The sequence below is a fragment of the Galeopterus variegatus genome, unplaced genomic scaffold, assembly GCF_000696425.1.
Source record: "Galeopterus variegatus unplaced genomic scaffold, G_variegatus-3.0.2 Scaffold4172, whole genome shotgun sequence".
NCBI lineage: Eukaryota > Metazoa > Chordata > Mammalia > Dermoptera > Cynocephalidae > Galeopterus > Galeopterus variegatus.
In genome coordinates this window covers 140,198-159,332 of record NW_007730283.1, presented here as the reverse complement: position 1 = coordinate 159,332, position 19,135 = coordinate 140,198, and the positions used below count along the sequence as shown (strand labels likewise).

The 19,135-nt window shown below is 50.5% G+C and overlaps 1 protein-coding gene across 7 annotated transcripts in view; it reads right to left on the bottom strand.

Annotated features, from left to right (window-relative positions):
* Positions 1 to 292: 292 nt before the first annotated feature.
* The window catches only part of RANBP3 (RAN binding protein 3), a 62,972-nt gene continuing 44,129 nt past the window's right edge, over positions 293 to 19,135 (bottom strand). For 4 of the 7 annotated variants that reach the window (XM_008586899.1, XM_008586901.1, XM_008586903.1 and 1 more), the window contains 12 exons: positions 17,423 to 17,488; positions 16,335 to 16,427; positions 15,131 to 15,258; positions 12,379 to 12,495; positions 9,659 to 9,762; positions 8,756 to 8,834; positions 7,561 to 7,663; positions 6,879 to 7,003; positions 4,908 to 5,028; positions 3,023 to 3,165; positions 1,973 to 2,153; positions 293 to 1,797 (listed from right to left, as the gene is read on the bottom strand). In XM_008586899.1, the coding sequence (XP_008585121.1) occupies positions 1,754 to 1,797; positions 1,973 to 2,153; positions 3,023 to 3,165; positions 4,908 to 5,028; positions 6,879 to 7,003; positions 7,561 to 7,663; positions 8,756 to 8,834; positions 9,659 to 9,762; positions 12,379 to 12,495; positions 15,131 to 15,258; positions 16,335 to 16,427; positions 17,423 to 17,488 (1,304 nt within the window). In that variant the 3' untranslated portion in view covers positions 293 to 1,753. The remainder of the gene's footprint in view (positions 1,798 to 1,972; positions 2,154 to 3,022; positions 3,166 to 4,907; positions 5,029 to 6,878; positions 7,004 to 7,560; positions 7,664 to 8,755; positions 8,835 to 9,658; positions 9,763 to 12,378; positions 12,496 to 15,130; positions 15,259 to 16,334; positions 16,428 to 17,422; positions 17,489 to 19,135) is intronic. The other 3 variants (XM_008586900.1, XM_008586902.1, XM_008586905.1) reach the window with 1 other exon arrangement.

Sequence of the window (19,135 nt, the reverse complement as noted above, 5' to 3'; positions counted from 1 at the left end):
GGGGGGGGGGGGGGGGTGTTGTGGGAGAACTGAGGCCCCAGCCTCAGGCTGCTCCCCCAGCCCCTGTGGGTCCCCCGGAAGCCAGGTGGTCTGAGAGCAGAGCCTCTACATGGAGGTGGCCAGTCTTGGAGCATGCAGTTTGGACATCTGCCCAGGTGTGGAGTGTGAGGTCGGGGTCAGGAGCACACAGGCAGCCTGGGATGCTCAAGGGACCTCACCCTGGGAGGCAGACGCCTTTCTGGGCCAGGCCATGGACTTCCTGTGGCCCCTGGGGCATGCAGGAGGCCAGGGCTTTAGTTAAAAGTTTTAATGTAGTTCCCAAATACATTTCATATGACAATCTTACATAAATGTTCCAAAACACATGGGCGTTATCTGGTTTTACTTGTCACTAGTTGGCTAAGGCTTAAAGCAGAGAAGTGTGACCGGATCTCTTGGGAGGGTCTCTGGTGTCTTCCCTGGCTCAGGCTTGCTCGGGGGCTGGGCAGTGCCAGCCAAAGACCCTGGAGGTGTGGGCAGCACAGCTGGAGAAACGAGGCCTTCTCTTCAACTCTCCAAGGGTGGGACAGGGTGGGCGGTGCCGGCTGGCTCTTGACCACACTCCTGGGTGGGGGTGGGCATGGTGCCACTCCTGTGCGTGCTGCGTGTGTGTGGGACAGCCTGCTGTCTGGCCCAGCCCCCTGGCTCCTCAGTGAAGTCCTGGCTAGGGTCGCCCTCTGCCTCCTACAGAGGCCCCCAGCCCTGGAAAGTTTTGGGGGCAGTGATGCCAGTGTTGGGAAATGAATGGCCAACAGCAGGAAGCAGGTTTTTGCCCGGGTGCCTGATGATGCGTGAACCACATGATGTGGACAAGGAGGATGATGGTAGGGGACCCTGGGGACCCTTCCAGGGATCTTTTCCCAGACAGGCACTCTCCAGATCTAGGCCTGATAGGCCCAACGCCTCAGTACCCTATGACTTGGTCTGGAGGAAACCAGGGTGAACAGTGGGGGCCTGGTGACACCCTCTCCGCCAGCTCAGAGGCCAGGACCACAAGAACAGGGACCTCGAAGGAGCTGTGTCTGCTCAGCGCACCAGAGCATCTTAAGCTAAGAAACCAAAAACAAAGCCTTTGAAAATAAAAAAAAAATAAAATAAAATCTGTAAAATATAAACCCCAAATCAGAATAGGGGAAACGGGAAATAAAAATAGTAGTTAACGAAATGTCCAACAGGCCCAGTGTTTACACTTCTGTGAGCAGACCCCATGGCCTGGGCTAGGGGTCCCAGGCCTGAGACAAGGGACCTCGGCTGGTAGGAAGGGGTGAGCCCTGGGGTGCAGAGGGCCAGCTGCTTCCCACAGGGCAGGACTCCATGACATAGAGGGATGGGTGTGGGCAGGAGGCGGTGGTGAGGCTGAAGCTCCGGCTGGACCCAGAGGCTCACAACACGAGGGGTGAAGAAACCAGGTCTCCCATTCCCAGTGAGAAGCCATGACAAGTCTTAATGTGCCATTTCAATTCAAAGGAGGGCAGGGAAGAAATGTTCTTTTTTGTTTTGCTCATCAATATGATGAGGTCTCGTGTCCCAAGCCACATTCAGGCAGTTCCCGAGTCTGCTTATCAACAGGACGTGCGGGTCCAGACTGTGGCCAACCCGGCGGGGCATATGGTTCCCGGGCCCCACGCCTCGACGCTGCCTGCGGGGAGGGGGCGGGCGGGCGGCGGACAGACGGACAAAGCAGCAGCCTCGCGTGCAGCCAGGCTCCCGGCCGCTATGTGCTCACGGTTGTCTGCCCATCCCCTTCGTCGCCAGTGCCTGTGGGGAAGCAGCGGCCTCTCCATCAGGCCCTGGTCCTGCCCTGGATGGAGTCTGCAATTCCTGGGCCAGGCCACCCCCTCCCAGAGGCCAGCCCTGGGTCAATGACAGCGGGTGGGAGGACCCATGACACCAGCCCACTCAATCCCTCCAGGGCAGGGACTGCCCGGCTCACCAGTGGCTCCTGAGGGAGCCAGGACATCGTCATCATCACTGTCGTCCTCCTCGTTGGATGGGGCGGCCCCAGGCTCGGGGACGGGCACCTTGGCCTCCTGCTCCTGCTCCACACGGCTGCGCAGGGCCAGGATGCGGTGGTGCAGGGCTGCATACAGCTGGCCCGTGTCCTTGGAGCTGGCCTGGGGGAGGGATAGGGGCTGTGAGGCCCCTGAAACCCCAGTCCTCTCCTCTCCTGCCTGTGATGCGGGCAGGAAGTCCCAAGTCCGAAGGCTCAGGAAGTCCCATCCACAAGGCCTTATGGAGGAGGCCTACACCCCCCAGTAGCTGGGAGGATTCCATGGGGTCAGGCAGGTCAGTGCTGGTCTGGGGCTGGGGCGGTCGTCCCTCCACATAGGACACAGGACAGAGGTGACTGACAGCACAGGACTGTTTGCTCTGAACACCTCACCTGATCTCAGCCAACCCCTAACTACTTCTCCAGGTTGGGGAGAAGATGACAACATTGGATCTGTGTCTCCAGAGGCTGGAACAGGGAGGAACCTGACCCTTGTGTCCCAGGCAGCAACCTTGGCCTGTCCCCTCTCCCTACCTCCGTCCTGCCCCACAGTGGCTGATGTCCACAGCTGCAAGGCTTGCCCTTGGGTCTGGGCACTGAGCCTTCTCCGGTGTGGCCCGCACGCCACTACGTCCCCCAGGGGCTGAGCCTGCAGCTGGGCTGGGGCTGCCCCCGCCTCTTTCTTGCACCAACCCAGTCTCCCCCTCCCCCACTCTCCCTCCCATCCTGACTCTGCGTGCTGCATGCTGGACCACAGGACCTGCTTCTATCTCTACCCCCAGAGCATGTATGAAGGTGACACAGTGGAGAAGCACCCCTCAGTCCAGCCCAGTGGTGCCCAGTGCACCGAGGTGCCCACACGGCTGGTGGGACACAGGGTCCAGACACCACATGGTCTCCCTTCTTGGTGGGCTCACAGGTGTTCCGCCCTGTTTAGAACTCTGTGCTTGCAGCTCCTTTTCCTGAGGGCCTGCTGCCCATGTGGGGGCTTACCGAGATCAAGAAGACCTTCACACCCTGGTCCTCGGTGTCCATGGCCGTGATGCGGATACTCTTCTCGCTGGCCTTGTCAATCTGCATCTGGGCCCACAGCTTGGTGTTGAGGATCAGCCTCAGGCTGCCCTGAGTCCGCATCACTGCAACCAACAAGGCCACTCAGCCCTGGCCCCCCTCTCCCCCCCACCCCGTGCAAACAGCCAGCTCAGAGGACACACACAATTGTGAAGGACATGGTACACTGCAGGGGCAAAAGCCCCTGATTCTCCTAAGACCCACCAGACTAAGCAAGACCCCTGACACTGGGGTGGGCCCTGGCACCACCCTGGCTCCCTGGAGTGGGGGCACTTCACCCCCGGCCCCAGAACTGCCTAGGGCCACTGATGCATTTGCGGCTGCAGAGGCCGCATCCAGCGCACAGAGGGCTTTGTCTGGTCCACACAGGTGGGCGCCAGGACAGCTGTTCCCTTGGGGAAGGAGAGATTATACGAGAGCACGAGGCGGGGGTTGCACACTGGCGACACATGCCCTTTTGGCGAGTGACATGAACTGCGAAGGAAGTCGATGACCTGACTGTCCCCACGTGCGGGCCAAGTCTCAGCCCCCACCCTTGGATTTTCTCAGGAGAAAGGTAGAGCAAAACCACTGCTTAGAGCTTCCATCAAGAGGCAGGTGCACGTGCAGTGCTCTGTGGAGGGACATGGGACAGGCCTGGCCTCTCTGGAGTGTGTGATGCCCACCTGTGGGCATGGCTCGAGGCTGGGGGAGAAGGGAAAGGGGCTTGGATAGGTCTCAGCTGCCACCAGCTGATGCCTGAGGCTTGGGGGAGGCGTTGGGGGCTCAGGGTGCTCTGTGCTCTCCATACACACGTTTGAATGTTTCCATGAAAAACAAATCAAGTGGACGTCTGTGGGGGTAAAAAGAGCAATGCCCAGCAGGAGGAACTGTCCTCTGCTCTGTTCTGACCTTGGGAGTGTTTCTGAGTTGAGGTGTGAGAAAACAATGCTTAAAGGGGGCCCCGTGAGCTACTGCTGGATGGGAAACCCACGTTTCTGTAAAGGCCAGAGGACGCTTTGATTTGGGGAGATAAAAGATGAATGTGCACACGTACACACACATGCTGATTTTCTTCAAGTGTGTGTGCGTGCACACATGCTCATTTTTGTAACAAGTACAGTTGTAGGAATAAGATTCATGTATAAAGACAGCCCCAGTATTGTTATCTACAAGAGTGAAAAAAGCAAAATCGGGAACAATCTTAATGTCTGTCGACAGGGAAAAAGTTAAGTACATTGTCAATGGAATATTAATGTAGAAGTTTTTCCCAAAACAATCGTTATTTTAACAATACAAGAACATGTTCATAAAATAGCAAATGAAAAGAGAATACAAAATTATCCTATTTCCTTTAAAAAAGGACCAGAAAACAGGAGGAATGGACTACTAAAAGTTATTAGCAGAGATTTCTCTATTTATAAAGAGATTACAGTTGATGTTTGATTTCCTTTTTTTCCTTTCTACCATAAAACTGCGACTTTTATTGTCAGAACATAAATTTAAAAGTTACTAAATATTTTAATCCACCTTAATCCTAAGTAGGAGAGTCACGGGAGGGCTGGCAGCCAGAGCCAGAGGGTCAGGCCAGCTCCTGAGGGCATCTAGTGGCGGGTTGAGGGGTGTGTGTGCAGGGGTTGAGGGCTCTCCTACGGGGACCCTCTCCTTGGCTCTGACAAGGGCCAAGTTGGGCTGCCTCCTTCATTCCCTCTGGAAACTGCACTTCTGAACCCCATAAGATCCTAAGCCCTCTCCACAGGGACCCCACCACAGCCTAGCCCAGCCTGCCTCCAGGAGGCCTCGGCAGCCCCCTCCTTCTGCAGCTCACCTAGTCGGGACTGTAACGTCCCGTCATCGGTTGATGCCATGTCGTTGAGTCTCAGCAGCCCCCGGCCTCTCTCCACCCACGACTGTGAGGTCTTGTCAAAGACAAACAGCTTACACTGGATCTGGAACACATGTGGGGCCCTCTGGGTGAACAGGGACCCTGTCCAGGTGTACTGATAAGGACAGACCCCCAGGAGTCTCCCTCTAACCCATATGGACTATCAGGTCAGCCAGCAAGGGCCACATCTGGCCCTTGGCCAGTTTTTTGTCCTGTCTCTGAGCTAGAATGTGTCTTACTTATTTTTTTTGGAGGTTGGCTGGTACAGGAATTGAACCCTGAACCTTGGTGTCATCAGCACCATGCTGTAACCAACTAGCCAGCCCTGGTTTCACATTTTAAGAGAGGTATTTTTTTATTAAAAATAATTAATTAATTAATTAATTAAAAAATTAAAACTAAAATTAAAAGAAAAGAAAAGAAACAAATCAAAACCACACAAAACACCACTTGACACCTGCTAGGATGATTATAACCAAAAAAACAGACAATAACAAGTGCTGGGGAGAATGTGGGGAAACAGGAGTCCTCACACCCTGCTTGTGGGAATGTAAAATGGTGCAGCCTATGTGGGAAAAAAAATGGCCTGACAGTTTTTCAAAGAATTAAACAGAGAGCTAGCGCATGGCCCAGAAATTCCACTCCTAGGCAGCAACACGAGAGACGTGAAATGTATGTTCACACAGAAACTTGTATACAAATGTTCATAGTGGCATCATTCATAATAGCCAAAAAGGAGAAACAAGCCAAATATCAACAAATGGATAAACAAAACGTGGCATATCCTTCCAATGGAATATCACTCAGCCATGAAAAGGAATGAGGCTCTGACACATGCTACCATGTGGATGGACCTTGAACACATCACACTCAGTGACAGACGCCAGACCCAAAAGGCCATATACTGTGTGACTCCATTTATATGAAATGTCCAGAATAGGCTGATCCACAGAAACAGAAAGTAGATTCGTGGTTGCCAGGGGGTTGGGGGAGTGACTACTAATGGGGATGGGGTTTCTTTTTAGGGGACAAAGGTGTTCTACATTAGATGTGGTGATGATTGTACGATGCTGGGAATATACTAAAAACCACTAAATTGCACACTTAAAGGGTGAATTATACAGTATGTGCATCATATCTCTGTAAAGCTGTTACCTATCTATCTATCTAAAATAGCTGGCCAGTTAGCTCAGTTGGTTAGAGTTAGAGCATCAACACCAAGGTCAAGGGTTCAGATCCCTGTACTGGACAGCCACCAAAAATACAAACAAAAAAAAGAAAAATATGCTACAAAGACTGTATGTACCCTTCACCGAAAAAGTCTGTAGATCCTTCTAAGTCAATCTCTCGAGTTGATAAAAAACAAGGTTGAGGGGGGAAACAACAGGGCCCTGCATGGTTCACAGACATGGACATACATGTATGTGTCAAGGGAGGGAAAGCAGATGGATCTGCCCATGAAACCCACCCAACTCCAGGCACTGGCTGTGGCCTGGTGGGGGCGGTATGTGGGGACAATGGGGACAGGGAGGAGTGGGAGGGAAGTTCTGGCTGTGTCTGATTTTTTTCCAACTAAAACACCACAGGGTGTAACAAACTAATGACAGCTATTAACCCTGGGTAATGAGAGAAGGGGTTTGTAATGACAGTCTTTGTCATTCCCTGAACTATCAAGAATGTCTCAAAACAGACCCTCTCACTCTAAAACCAAAGCAATACTACAAGTCCCTTGGCACATGCTAAGCTCTCCATGAGAGCCCCACTGAGGTCCCAGAGGGCAGAGTTGGTGGCCCCCCTGTTGCCTCAGAGGGGAGGACTGAATGCCCGGAGGATGTGGGCCCAGCCCTTGGTGACAGGACCCCCCAGGTGCACAGAGAACCCAGGGGCCACCGAGGGAGGTCCCTGTCCCCTCACCTGTAACACGTTGCTCTCTGCCTCCTCCCCGGTAATGACTTCCACTTTTTCCAGCAAACACTTCCGTGCTGTTGCCTTGGTGTAGGCGGCTGCTGACTCAGCCAGGGACTCTGAAATGTTATTTGCTAAACAACATTGACTATTGATTTGGTGAGGGGAGAGTGTATACCTCACAGGAGACCGAGAGGATTGGATCTCGCCTCGAGGACACCAGCTACCCCTGGGCAGGCCAGACCTGACCTCTGGAGTGGCCCTGGGGACAAACCACATCACTCAGCCTTGGAACCTGCAGGGAGACCATGTGGCAACTGCCAAGCAGCAGAGGACAGACAGCGAGACACTCTTACAAGAGAAGGCACTAAGGAGAACCTTCCCTCACCTGCTGCCTCAGAGCGGAAAGGGAGAGGCGACAGCTCCTCCACAACCCTCCCCTGGCTGTGCCACATGGGCCCCCAAGGACGAGCATCTCCTGTCATTCTGCTCACTGACATTCAGAGTTCTGGAGGCTGCAGCCGCTGCTTTTAGATTGTTTAGTAGCTGGTCCGCACGTGGTCACTACCGCTGGGGGAGTTGGTTTCTTCCTCCCTCCCAGCAGGAGTGTAGACAATTTCCCCTGGTCCCTTATCACCCCCACGCTGACCCGCCATGACGTTGCCCACGAGGCAGCAGGACTGTAACGTACCTTTCTCAGGGGTAGCTTCCTGGGAAGAGGACTCTGATCCGGACTCGGCAGCTACGTGTTCCTTATTGGCATCTGAACTGATCTCATTTAATTTTGGGGGGCTCTGCAGGGAGACGAAGGCACAGGGAGGAGGACATGTTTGTGTGGTCCTGGTGGATGAATCGCTGCAGAACAGAAAGCCCCCAAGCTGGGAAAGCCACTCTCAGCACTTCTCTGCCCAGCCCTGCCTCCACACAGGCATATCCTAACAAGGATCCCCCCGAGCTACTCTGGGAGCCCCCGGTCTCTCATGGTGCTGCTGGGAGGCAAGGGCCACCAGCTGATGGTCCCATGGACCTCACTGTTCATCTCTGCCTGCATGGCAGTCTGTGTGAGGCAATTCTTTGAATATTTCATTGTAACAGCAAAAGGACAGTGTTGATAGGACAGAAAAGAAGCAAGAGGCTCATTAATTTAATTAAACTGAGACAAAGATGGAAATAATTGGGTGGGCCAAAAATCGCTCCTTAGCCACAATCACAATTGACACAAAGTTGTGTGCATTCAAATGGGAAGAAAAAGGAACAAACATAAGGAAGCAGGTAAATCACTTGAGAACCCTGTCCCAGGCTTGTCAGTCTCCCTGGGAATGGAAGACGGCCCTTGGGAGTCAAGTGCCGTGTGGTCAGGAGAGCAGGGAGGCTGGCAGCCTTGTTTGCTGGCACGGCTGGTCCCGCCCCCACAGACATGTCTGGCTCTGTCACAGGGAACACAGGGAACCTCTCCCCCACTGAGCTGCAGCCTCGTGGTCTGGGTGGGCCTGACCTCCCTGGGCTCCAGAGAGGGCTCAGGTTGGCCCAGTAGCACACAGCTAAGGACTTGTGTCTGATGGCTGTCACTCCATCTGGCCTTACAGCGAAGAAGCATGGCCCCAGCTCAGGGAAACCCATCTGAGGATGAAGCCAGCCACTGCTGGCAGGGAGGAAAGACAGGAAGAGTGGATGCCAGCTCCTGGACTGCCTCCCGGGGTCACCAGAGCCAACGGTCCTGCCCCCATCATTAAGCAGAGTCTGAACCAGGCCTGCCTTCCCTTACTTGCACTGAAAGCTTCCCAATTTTACCAGTGCGGCAGCCACACATCACATGTCCCCTTGACTTGAGGTTGGTGCTAAATGCCATCCAGTCTTTAAGAACAGTCCCAACCATGGCCACTCACCAAAACTCGCTCGCTCATGTTCTGGCCAAATATGAATTTGTTGCTGGAGGCGTCGGCACTATTGGTCGAGTTCTCTAAACTGAAGGGAAGATGTGCTGTGAGTGTGCAGTTGTCAAGTAAGAGGGGACCAGACAAACATGCACACACAAACGAAACGCACACACACACGAAACACACACACACACATGCACTCAGAGTGGATGAGAGCCAAACACCAGTGCAGAGAGCAGTCCAGGCACCTCCCGAGCTGCAGACAAGCCGGTGAGCCACACACTCTTCCTCGTTGTGCCAGATGGAAACACGGACCTCAGCTCATCTTGATGGAGCGTCCCAACAGCACAGGGAGCCCACATTCTACCCGCTCTGCCAGCCTGTCTCCCAGACAGGGACACGCTTCCTTCTGAAACACCCACTGAGGCAGCCAGGCCCTTGCGGAGCACCCCATCAGCAGTGCCAATCAAGTGCCCGAACGCAGGGTAAGGGGGAGGTTGGAACCTTGTGGCTAACAGAGACAACCTGGCTGCCAACAGCCCATTCAGTTCTGCTGTGGGCACGAGGTCTCTATGACAGAGGTTGCTCCGAGGCCTGGGCTGTGTCTTCCACATGCGCATGGACAGCCCCACAGAACTCTGGTCCTGCCTCAGGTGTGTGTGGGAATCCCACAACAAAGCGCACCATTCTGGCCCCTCCACAGCTGGGCCAGAGTGGGGAGGAAAGGGGTCCAGAGGGTTATCTGGGTTCTAATGGCATCTGCTCTCTCTTGTCCTGCTCCCCACCCCTGAAGGACCTGGCTTCTAGACCAGGTTCCAGGCTCCCAGGCCCGAGGACCAGGGACGCCTCTATGGCCGAGGTGTGCCCCAACTTCACCACACCAAGGCTGGCCACCGGGCCTGAAACACACACCTGGAGCTGATATACTGAAGGAAATAGTTTGTTGCAGTAGGCGTTTCTGAACTGGGGTGTCCGGCATTCTCCACGTCAGCTACGTCAGTGTTCTCATTTATTAGCTGGGAAACAGAGAGGAAACACTTACTAACCAGAGAATGGCAGAGTCTTGGATTCTACAACTTTGTCTGCATGACCTACACACTATTGGCACAGCTCCAAGATGCAAATCCTACCATGTACACGAGAGAGAGAGAGAGAGAGAGAGAGAGAGAGAGAGAGAGAGAGAGAGAGAGAGACACTAAGTGTGTGTGTGTGTGTGTGTTGGGGGGTGGGGCTGTAATCAACTTCATCCCTTTTTGCTTCTAACAGTTAGGACATAAAAACAATTCCTCAAGCATCAGAGAGCTCGGGCTGGCCGGTTAGCTCAGTTGGTTAGCGCACAGCCTTATAACACCAAGGTCACAGGTTTGGATCCCCGTACTGGCTGCCAGCCGTCCCCCAAAAAGCATTAGAGAATCTTCTCTACCTTGTTATTAAAAAAACTACACTCAAGCTGGCATCCTGTTGGCATTTTCATCAATGCTTCTGTACCAAGAAACAGAGAATGCTTACAAATCTGGTATTTTAAAGGGTTTATCATAAACATAATAAAAACATCATTTCTTGACAGTGTCTTTTAAGCCAACTGCTGTGCTAAGTCCATTACATATATTATCTAATTGAATCCTCACAGAACCTGTGAGGTGGGTACCCTGTTTTACCAACAAGGAAGCAGAGGCTCAGGGGGTTAAAAAAGCCACAGCCCAGCTGGCTGTTCAGCTTACTTGTTTAGAGCATGGTGCTGGTAACACCAAGGTCAAGGGTACCAATACTGGCCAGCCACCAAAACCAAAAAAATAAGCAAAAAAAATCCACCATGCCCCAAGGTTGCTCTCGATGGAGAAGCTGCAATATAACTGTGAGACTCCAAACCTCGTGCAAGCCCTTTACCTCTGTAAGATACTGATCCCATCCCAATTTTAAAGCAGCTCTACCCCCAAATGCAGGTACACTCAGCAGGGCCTGAGGTCCACAACCAAGCCCCTCCGCCTCTCACATTTCTCCCTGGAGGAAGTAGTCCACAGGGGACTCATTATTTTGGCTGAAAGCCAAGGCAACATCAACACCTATTTTTCGCATCTCTCAGGGGACTTGTGCTTCCGCTGGACACAAAGGAGAGTGAGTAACAAAGGAGAAAGCAGAAAACACCATCAATACTTTCTACATGCAAGAGGGATATTTGTTTCCTTGTTTCAGGGTCTGTCCCCCTTGGTACTACTGACAATTGGGGCTGGATACTTCTCTGTGGTGGGGCCATCCTGGGCACTGCAGGGTGTTGAGCAGCGCCCCTGGCCTCTCAGCACCCCCTACCTGCCACTTGTGACAACCACAGTGTCCCCAGACATGCCACAGATATTGCCTATCAGGCTTCTAAAGAAGCTTCTTGCCAGATGAACTGCTGGAAATACCTCGGAAAGACATTCGATGCCTGTGGCTGGATTCGATGCCAGGTGCTCCCCACCCCCTGACTCAAAGTCTTCAGACTAGACAGATACACCTGCAGGGTAGCTGGGAGGTGACTGACACTTTCTCTTCCTTTCAGGAGAGAAAACAGTCTCTTCCCTGCCCCACTCTACTTAAAAAAAAAATAAGGTGATAGTTCTTTTTTTTTTTTTTTTTAAATGACAAGTAAGGGGATTTTAACCCTTGACTTGGTGTTGTCAGCACCACGCTCTCCCAAGTGAGCTAACTGGCCATCCCTATATAAGGGATCTGAACCCATGGCCTTGGTGCTATCTGCACCACACTCTCCCAAGTGAGCCATGGGCGGGCCCTAAGGTGAAAGTTCTTAACTGTGGGTGAATCTGCCCTCCAGGGTATAACTGGCGATGTCTGGGCACATTTGCAGTTGTCTTGACTTGGGGGAGGTGCTCCTGGCATGGAGTGGGTGGAGGCCAGGGACGCTGCTCAGCACCTGCAATGCTCGGGACAGCCCCCAACAACTAAGAATGACCGGTCCAGGGCTGGCTGGTTAGCTCAGTTGGTTAAAGCGCAGTCTTATGACACTAAGGTCAAAGGTTTGGATCCCCATACTGGCTAGCTGCCAAAAAAAAAAAAAAAAAAAAAAAAAAAAAAAAAAAAAAAAAAAAAAAAAAAAAAAAAAAAAAAAAAAAAAAAAAAAAAAAAAAAAAAAAAAAAAAAAAAAAAAAAAGACTAGGTCCAAACACTGCTAGTGCTGAGACACAGAAACAGTGAAACAACTGAAACAAGGAAACAAGAATTTCACTGGCAGCGTCTATGGCCCTGGGTCACGCTGTCTGCTTTCTTTGCTACATAAACATGAGTTCTTGGCGATAAGCATATTCAGTGACCTCCCTGTCCCCTGCTACCAGAAGTGTGAAGGAGCCTGACTTGAGAAAACAATGCTGAGTCTCTCACTCAGAGGGGGAGTGGCAGCAGGCAGCACCCCAGGTCACTGCAGGTGAGGGCTCTGCAGCCTGGGGGCAGGGGTGTGTCCGGAGCTGGGGGCTAATCACAGGGCCATGGAAAGCATGCACGCCAGCAGCTGACTGGGCCATCAGTCACAGGACTGCCCCCGTGACATATTCTTTCCCCTTCCCCCCACTTTTTTTTAAAGGAAAGAGTAGACTTCCTGTTCATTAGGTCAACAGCTCATTCAATACCCGAGCACATACCTTAACCCTGTCCCTCAAGTTCTGCCCAAATATAAATGTCTGCTGTGCAACTTGTCCTTTTTTTTCACAGTTCTCCTCAGACGTATTGCTAGACTCATTTTTCTGGGGCTCTTTCTCCTGTTAAAAAAACACAATAACCGAAAACAAGTGACACACTTAGCCCAGATAAACACTGAGCAAATGAGCAATCCCGCACCATTTTGTTTTCTCCACACCTCTATGGATGTGGATTGGTCCCTGGGCTAAGGGACAATGTAAGACACGTCAGGGAACCAACCTAGCCAGCTGCCTGGGATAAACATTCTGTAGGTGGGGCCATGGGAGAAGGGTCCCAAAATCACCAAACATGAGCTGCTAGCCCCCTAAACATGGCAGTCAGTGGGAGGGTGAGGCTTGGATACCTGGAGACTGGTCCTCAGGCCTGGAAGCCAGACGGTTCCCAGGCACAGGCAACAGGACCCGCTGCCTCAGTGATGCTAGGGGCCCTGCAGTCTTCTCTCCTGACCTCAGCTGGGGGCAAGCCAGGGCAGCACAGACAGACAACACTTGGGGAGCTCAGGGACCAACAGTGCCCTGGTTTAACAAGGGCTCTGATGGAAACTGGACCTTGATGAGGCCAAGCTCGCCCAAAAGATACCAAGCCTTCCATGGATGTCTACAAGTCTGCTTTCTTAAGAAGCTTTTTTTGTTTTTTGTTTGTTTTCGGCAGCTGGCCAGTACAGGGATCCTAAACCTTGACCTTGGTGTTATAACAATGAGCTCTAATCAAATGAGCTAACCAGCCAGCCCTAATTAAGATGCTTTTAATCAACATTTTTTGGAGTCAGATTTTTTTCTGGTATTCGAAAGTTCCTGAAGAGCAGTGGCCTTTCTATATAGGTAGACGTGGTGCACAAGGGGAACCTCACTGTCCAACGTGCCCACAAAGTGCTTCTAAGAATCCACTCTCAGAGATACTCGCACGAGGGTACAGACGCAGGTGGCGTAAGAGGCAACATAGCACCATTAGTACTGGCAGAGAACCAGAAGCCACATGGATGGTCATCGTTAGCTGAGGGCTAAATAATTTAGAATGCAAAATATAATGAGGAAGTGGCTGGCCAGTTAGCTCAGTTGGTTAGAGTGGGGGTGCTGATAACACCAAGGTAGAGGGTTTCTATCCCTGTACCAGCCAGCTGCCAACCCCCACCGAAAATAAAAAACAAACAAATACACTGGGGAAAAAATACAATGCAGCTGTTACCGAGAGAGAGACAGGTCTCTGACATGAAATGATGCCCCAATACAGTGATTGGTTGGAAAAAGCAAGTGGCGGGATACAGAAGTGTGATTCCATTTCTGTTAAAAGCAAACCCAATCCCAAGCATGTGTATGTGTTTAGAAAGACCCAGGAAAAAAAATCGAGAGATAAAGTCAAACTATTGACAAAGGTTATCTGGGGACCTATTAATTGGAGGGTGACTTCCACTTTCTACTTTATAGATTTTCCAAGTGTTTAAATGTTTGTAACATGCAGGCATGATTTTTGTAATCAAACATTTTAAGAACTAATTCATTTATCCTGGAATAAAGGGATATGAAGTTGCTAGTAATTCATATATATGTTTTATACATGATAAAAGCTACAGTACAGTTGAAAAGAAATACAAAACAGGTTTCAGGCTGATGCTGTGGGGTTTTGTAAGGTGGACAAAAACATGAGGCAGGGCTTTCCCAGGAGACATCACGAAGGGGCCAGAGAACAAAGGACCCCGGCGTGGGAAAGGTGGCACCATGGCTCCTGAAGCTGGAGGCGTTTCTAGCCCCAGGGTCAGCGGATCACAACGCTAATTACGTTTTCCAGTCCATTTGTCAAAAGTCTAAATGTTTCCCTACTGTGCTCCCTGTAAATTCTGCTACTATTGACTTCATGATGCAGCCTGTGCCTGTGTAAGAGTGAACATGGCCTTTTAAAATGAAACCCACACGTCTGGTGTGTTATGGCAACTGTGATGTCAAGTCCATCTCTGCCAACCTCAAAAGTATTTCCCTACTGTGCTCCCTGTAAATTCTGCTACTATTGACTTCATGATGTAGCCTGTGCCTGTGTAAGAGTGAACATGGCCTTTTAAAATGAAACACACACGTCTGGTGTGTTATGGCAACTGTGATGTCAAGTCCATCTCTGCCAACCTCAAAAGTAGGCTCTTCACCAAATGTCCCCGATTGCACAGCTGTTGTGAAATACATTGCTTCTGATCTCCGGAACCCCAGAATGCTGGAGGACTTTTTTCTTAAATGAACTATTTCTGAGTTGACTCCCCAAGCAAACTTTTCCCACTACAATGTGCATACATATATGAATCCCCGAGGGTCACTGGGTATGAAAACAGAGAGGGGAGATATTTCTTCATGTAAACTACTGCCTGATGTGCACTCATGAGGCTGTTGCTTGGCCCCAGAGTTTGGTGGTTAAGGAGCCCCTGGCAGCAGTGCTCCCTCGAGATGCCTGGAAGCCACATGCTCAGGCAACACAGGCCTTTAGGCACAGCTCTGCTTGCAGCAACCTTCTTTCTGATGGAGAAAGACCACCCTTGGTAGTCTAGCAATTGGTTCATCAGTTACTGTTACTCACTGAGATCACTGAGCAAATCCAGAAAGCTTTTCAACAGGCAGCAGTCTATGAACTCAGCCAAACCTTGAGAACTGTGCCCCCTCCAGCTCACATGGGGGCCCAGCAAGCAGTGCTCCCCCTGCCCCATGACCCACTGACCTCAAGTGTGTGTGCCTCTTCAGCAGAGTCAGAGGGACTTCTCCGTGTGGTATTGTCGGGTAGTGCTGATGTTGCTGCCCCCGTGCAGTCTGCTGGGATGCTGACCCCATTGGTGCCGCTGCTAGGGACTGCGGGAGGAAAGGAGAGTGGGGAAACCTGAGCGTTTGGTGAGGGCATGTCCTACTACATCACCCTCCACACGTGCAGCATGCTGAGGGCTGGACTGAGGGTGGGCCCCTTCCTACTGTGTACAACATCTCCTTTCTAAGGAAAGGACCTGGAATCACTACTAAACTCACAAATTCTTAAATAAAAAATAAAAACAAAAGACAAAAACCTCACAGAAGTTAGAATGTCTTATCTTTATTCCACCCTCCACACGTGCAGCATGCTGAGGGCTGGACTGAGGGTGGGCCCCTTCCTACTGTGTATAACATCTCCTTTCTAAATAAAAAATAAAAACAAAAGACAAAAACCTCACAGAAGTTAGAATGTCTTATCTTTATTCCAAAATGAACTATGTGAATTTTCAGTATGTTCTAGAAGCATTACTGTTAATTAAGGAAAAAAAGAATAGAAAAATATATTGGGAGAACAATTCTTTGAGTTTTATAAAACTATTTTTACTAATAAGGTCTTTATGCAATTTTTTCCATTTAAATAATTGAGAGCACATGACATGCACAATTTAAAATCTGCCTTTGACTGCTTAGCATTAGATTAAAATAATTTCCCACATAATTAAAAACCTTTTAGAAATATTAACTATTTCTCTCGTGTTGGATGCCGAGTTGCTCCTGATAAAGAGTTCCTGAATTACAGGAAAAGATCAAGAGGAAGAAAATCCCACTAGTACTAAGAAAATCAAGGATTAATAGAAAACCACCACCTGTGTGGATATAATGGAAATACAGTTTAAGAGTTATGTATAAAGGTTGGTAAAGAAGATAAAAATGCACAGCTAATCAAAATGACCTTTTAAGTCTCTCAGACAACATGTAAAATTTCTAGGCTGAAGTCTTGCCTGCAAACACATAGGAACAAATCTAAGTTCTCACGGCAGCCGGCCAGCCTTTATGAAGACAGTGAATGAACAAAGCACCTTTTCACCCACACAGTCATGCTCAGCCGAGAGCTCCGGGGAGACCACGGAATCGTCTCTCTCTCCTCCTCTGTCCTGGGCACTGGGGCTACTGTTTCTTACCGGTCTGTGACAACGCCTTCGGTTGCGGAGCTTGTAACACTGCCGGGCGAAGCACGCTCCGCTGCTGCTCCTTGGGCTTCTGGCTTGGCAGACCTGGGTTAGAGAAGTTGGCTTTCCCAGGGCCTGAAGACCCCTGGCAGAAACAACACCCCTGCCCTGGGTGCTGCTGTGAAGGCTAACCCCCGGCAACCCATTTCCTGTGCTTCGCAGGTAAGACTTTGCAGGGAAGCACTTTTTAAAAAACCTAATATCATCTCTTTAAAGACAGCTAGACATGCAGATTCTGGTCACTGTTATTTTTATAGGTGATTAACTGGAATTCCCAAGTGACTGATCAAGTCTGAAAATTAGTTACTAATCCAGTTAGTCCAGTGATACAACAAGGAGAATTGAGGGACAGATTTGCTCCTAGTGCTGGACTTGAGAGTCAGGCAGTTGGGCTGGCCAGTTATCGCCATGGTTAGAGGATGGTGCTGATAACGCCAATGTCCAGGGTTCAACCCCTGTACAGCCAGCCACTAAAAAAATACAATGAGTCAGGAGGAGATGGTGAGAGAGGAAAGCGTTGAATTCAGACTCCTCAGAGGTGTAGGACTCTCCTTGGGGTCATGAAAAGGCACCTCTGCACCTGCTTTTCAAAATAACCACAGTGAAAAAATCTCTCTGGCAAATGCAGAAGGGACAAGGACCATGAGAGAACGTGTCCTGTCCTGTACAGGCTCCCTGTCAGCTTCCTCAGCGGGCTGAGGTGGCTCTGTTAAACAGGGTAAGCACTGTGGCATGCTGGAGCCAGAGTGCTCTGGAGGGACAGTGTGAACCAACTGTGCTATTGCCAGGTGTGGAACCCCAACATCCTGCCTGCTCCTGTGCTGCCACTGCTTCTTCTTCTGAGCATGTAATGCTCATTGGTACGGCCCGACCTCCTTGGTCAAACAGACTCTCTTTAAAGCAGCTTTCCAGGACTCACGCGACAGGTCACAGATGACCTAGAAAGTGGCTGAGCCCACGGGGTCCTGTTGGAGCTGGGCAGAGAGGCCTGGAAAGGTGTCAGAAAGCCATCTCCCTTGTCTCCAAGACAGGTAACCTACCTGCGCTGGGTGCCTGGCCGTGGATCAGCGTCGGGGGCTTCAATCGGAACCCGCTGCTCTTTTCCTCTAAAAGCACAAGACAACATATAAAAAGCAGGCTTGCCTGGGGCAGGGGTGGGGTAGCTGAACCTGGAGGGAGGAAGTGCAGGAGAGGACTATGATCTTGGCCTAGGTGACTGTGGGTACAGAGAACCAGAGAAAGTGTTTCCATATTAAAATAGATACGCAAAAGCCCTGTCCAGTCAGCAAGGCTGTAAGGCAGCCTGGGGGAGGGGAAGGAGATGGGGACTGCAGGAGGGGATGGCTCTGGGGCAAACTGCTGACAATGAGAGACCAGCCTTCCAGCTGCAGGGCAAGTGCAAAGCTGCCTGCTATCTGCCCTGCAGGCCTGTGCTGGGCTTGTAGGCACTGGAGAATGGCAGGGAGCCACAAAACAAAGATCCATTTCCCTTTCCTAGAGGACTTGTCCACCACAGGATGCGTCCATGGCCAGGAAAAGCCTTGGCATACAGGTCGGAAGTGGCAGAGGATGGGCTTGCTCTCACTTTCCATGTGTCCATGGAGCTTCACCTCGTTGCTTACTGAGGGCTCTTGGCCCCGTGCAAGGAAGCCGGGTCTCCCCTAGGACTTGAGTTTGGGCTGACAGATACACAGAGCTAGAGGAGGACAGTGAACACCCAGGGGCTCCTGGGATGGCTCAAAAATCTGATTTCAGCTCAGCTACTTGTCCACATGAACCCCTTCATCTGTGTTGTTTTGGTGACTCTGCCCATCTCGGGGAGGAAGGGGCCAGTCTAATCTGATCCATGATGGGAAAGATCATCATAAAAGACCTGTGACTCCCAATAGGCCAGGCCTGTTCCTGGGACGAGGGCATCATGGGCTACAGGAGGAGGCCCTGCTTTTGTGCTAACGTTTCACACTTGTCAGGTTGTAGGGGACAAGATCAATATGCAAAAACCAATTACATTTCTGTACCGTAGCAGTAAACAATCCAAGGAGGAAGTTAAGAAAACAGATTCCATTTACAGTAGCACCAAAAGGAATAAAATACTTAGGAATAAAATTAACAAAAGAAAACTCTAAAACATTGTTGGAAGAAATTAAAGACTTAAATAAATGGGAAGACATCCCAAAAGGTCACATAATGTCTGCTCCAATTTATACGAAATGTCCAGAACAGGCAAATCCATACAGACGGTTAAGTGGATTAGTGGTTGTCAGGGGCTGGGGGAGGGGGGTTGGGGAGTGACTGCTAATGGGCACAGGGTTTCTTTTTGGGGTGATGAAATGTTCTAAAATTAATTATGGTGGTGGTTGCACAACTCTGTGAATATACTAAACACCATTCAATTGTACACAAAAACAATGACAACGATAAAACCCCAAATGCCTGTCAGACCAAACTTTCAGATATGAACCAAAATCAAATCAGAATTCAGAATGAAACAAGAAGGCACTTTTACTATTGACTATGTGCTGGTGAGCCAAACTGCTTTCCTTGGGCACTAAGAGGATTATAACAACTCTTATTACTAGTATGAAGGAATTGAGGCCAATGGGCTTCCAAGAGCCTGTGTTGGTGGGGTAGGTGTCACTCCCATAATAGAGCGGCCAGAAACAAACTCAGGAGAACCAGATACCACAGGATGCGGGGTAAGAGATGCCTCCAGGTGTTCCTTTTCAGAAGAGAAATACTGAATTACATTTCCA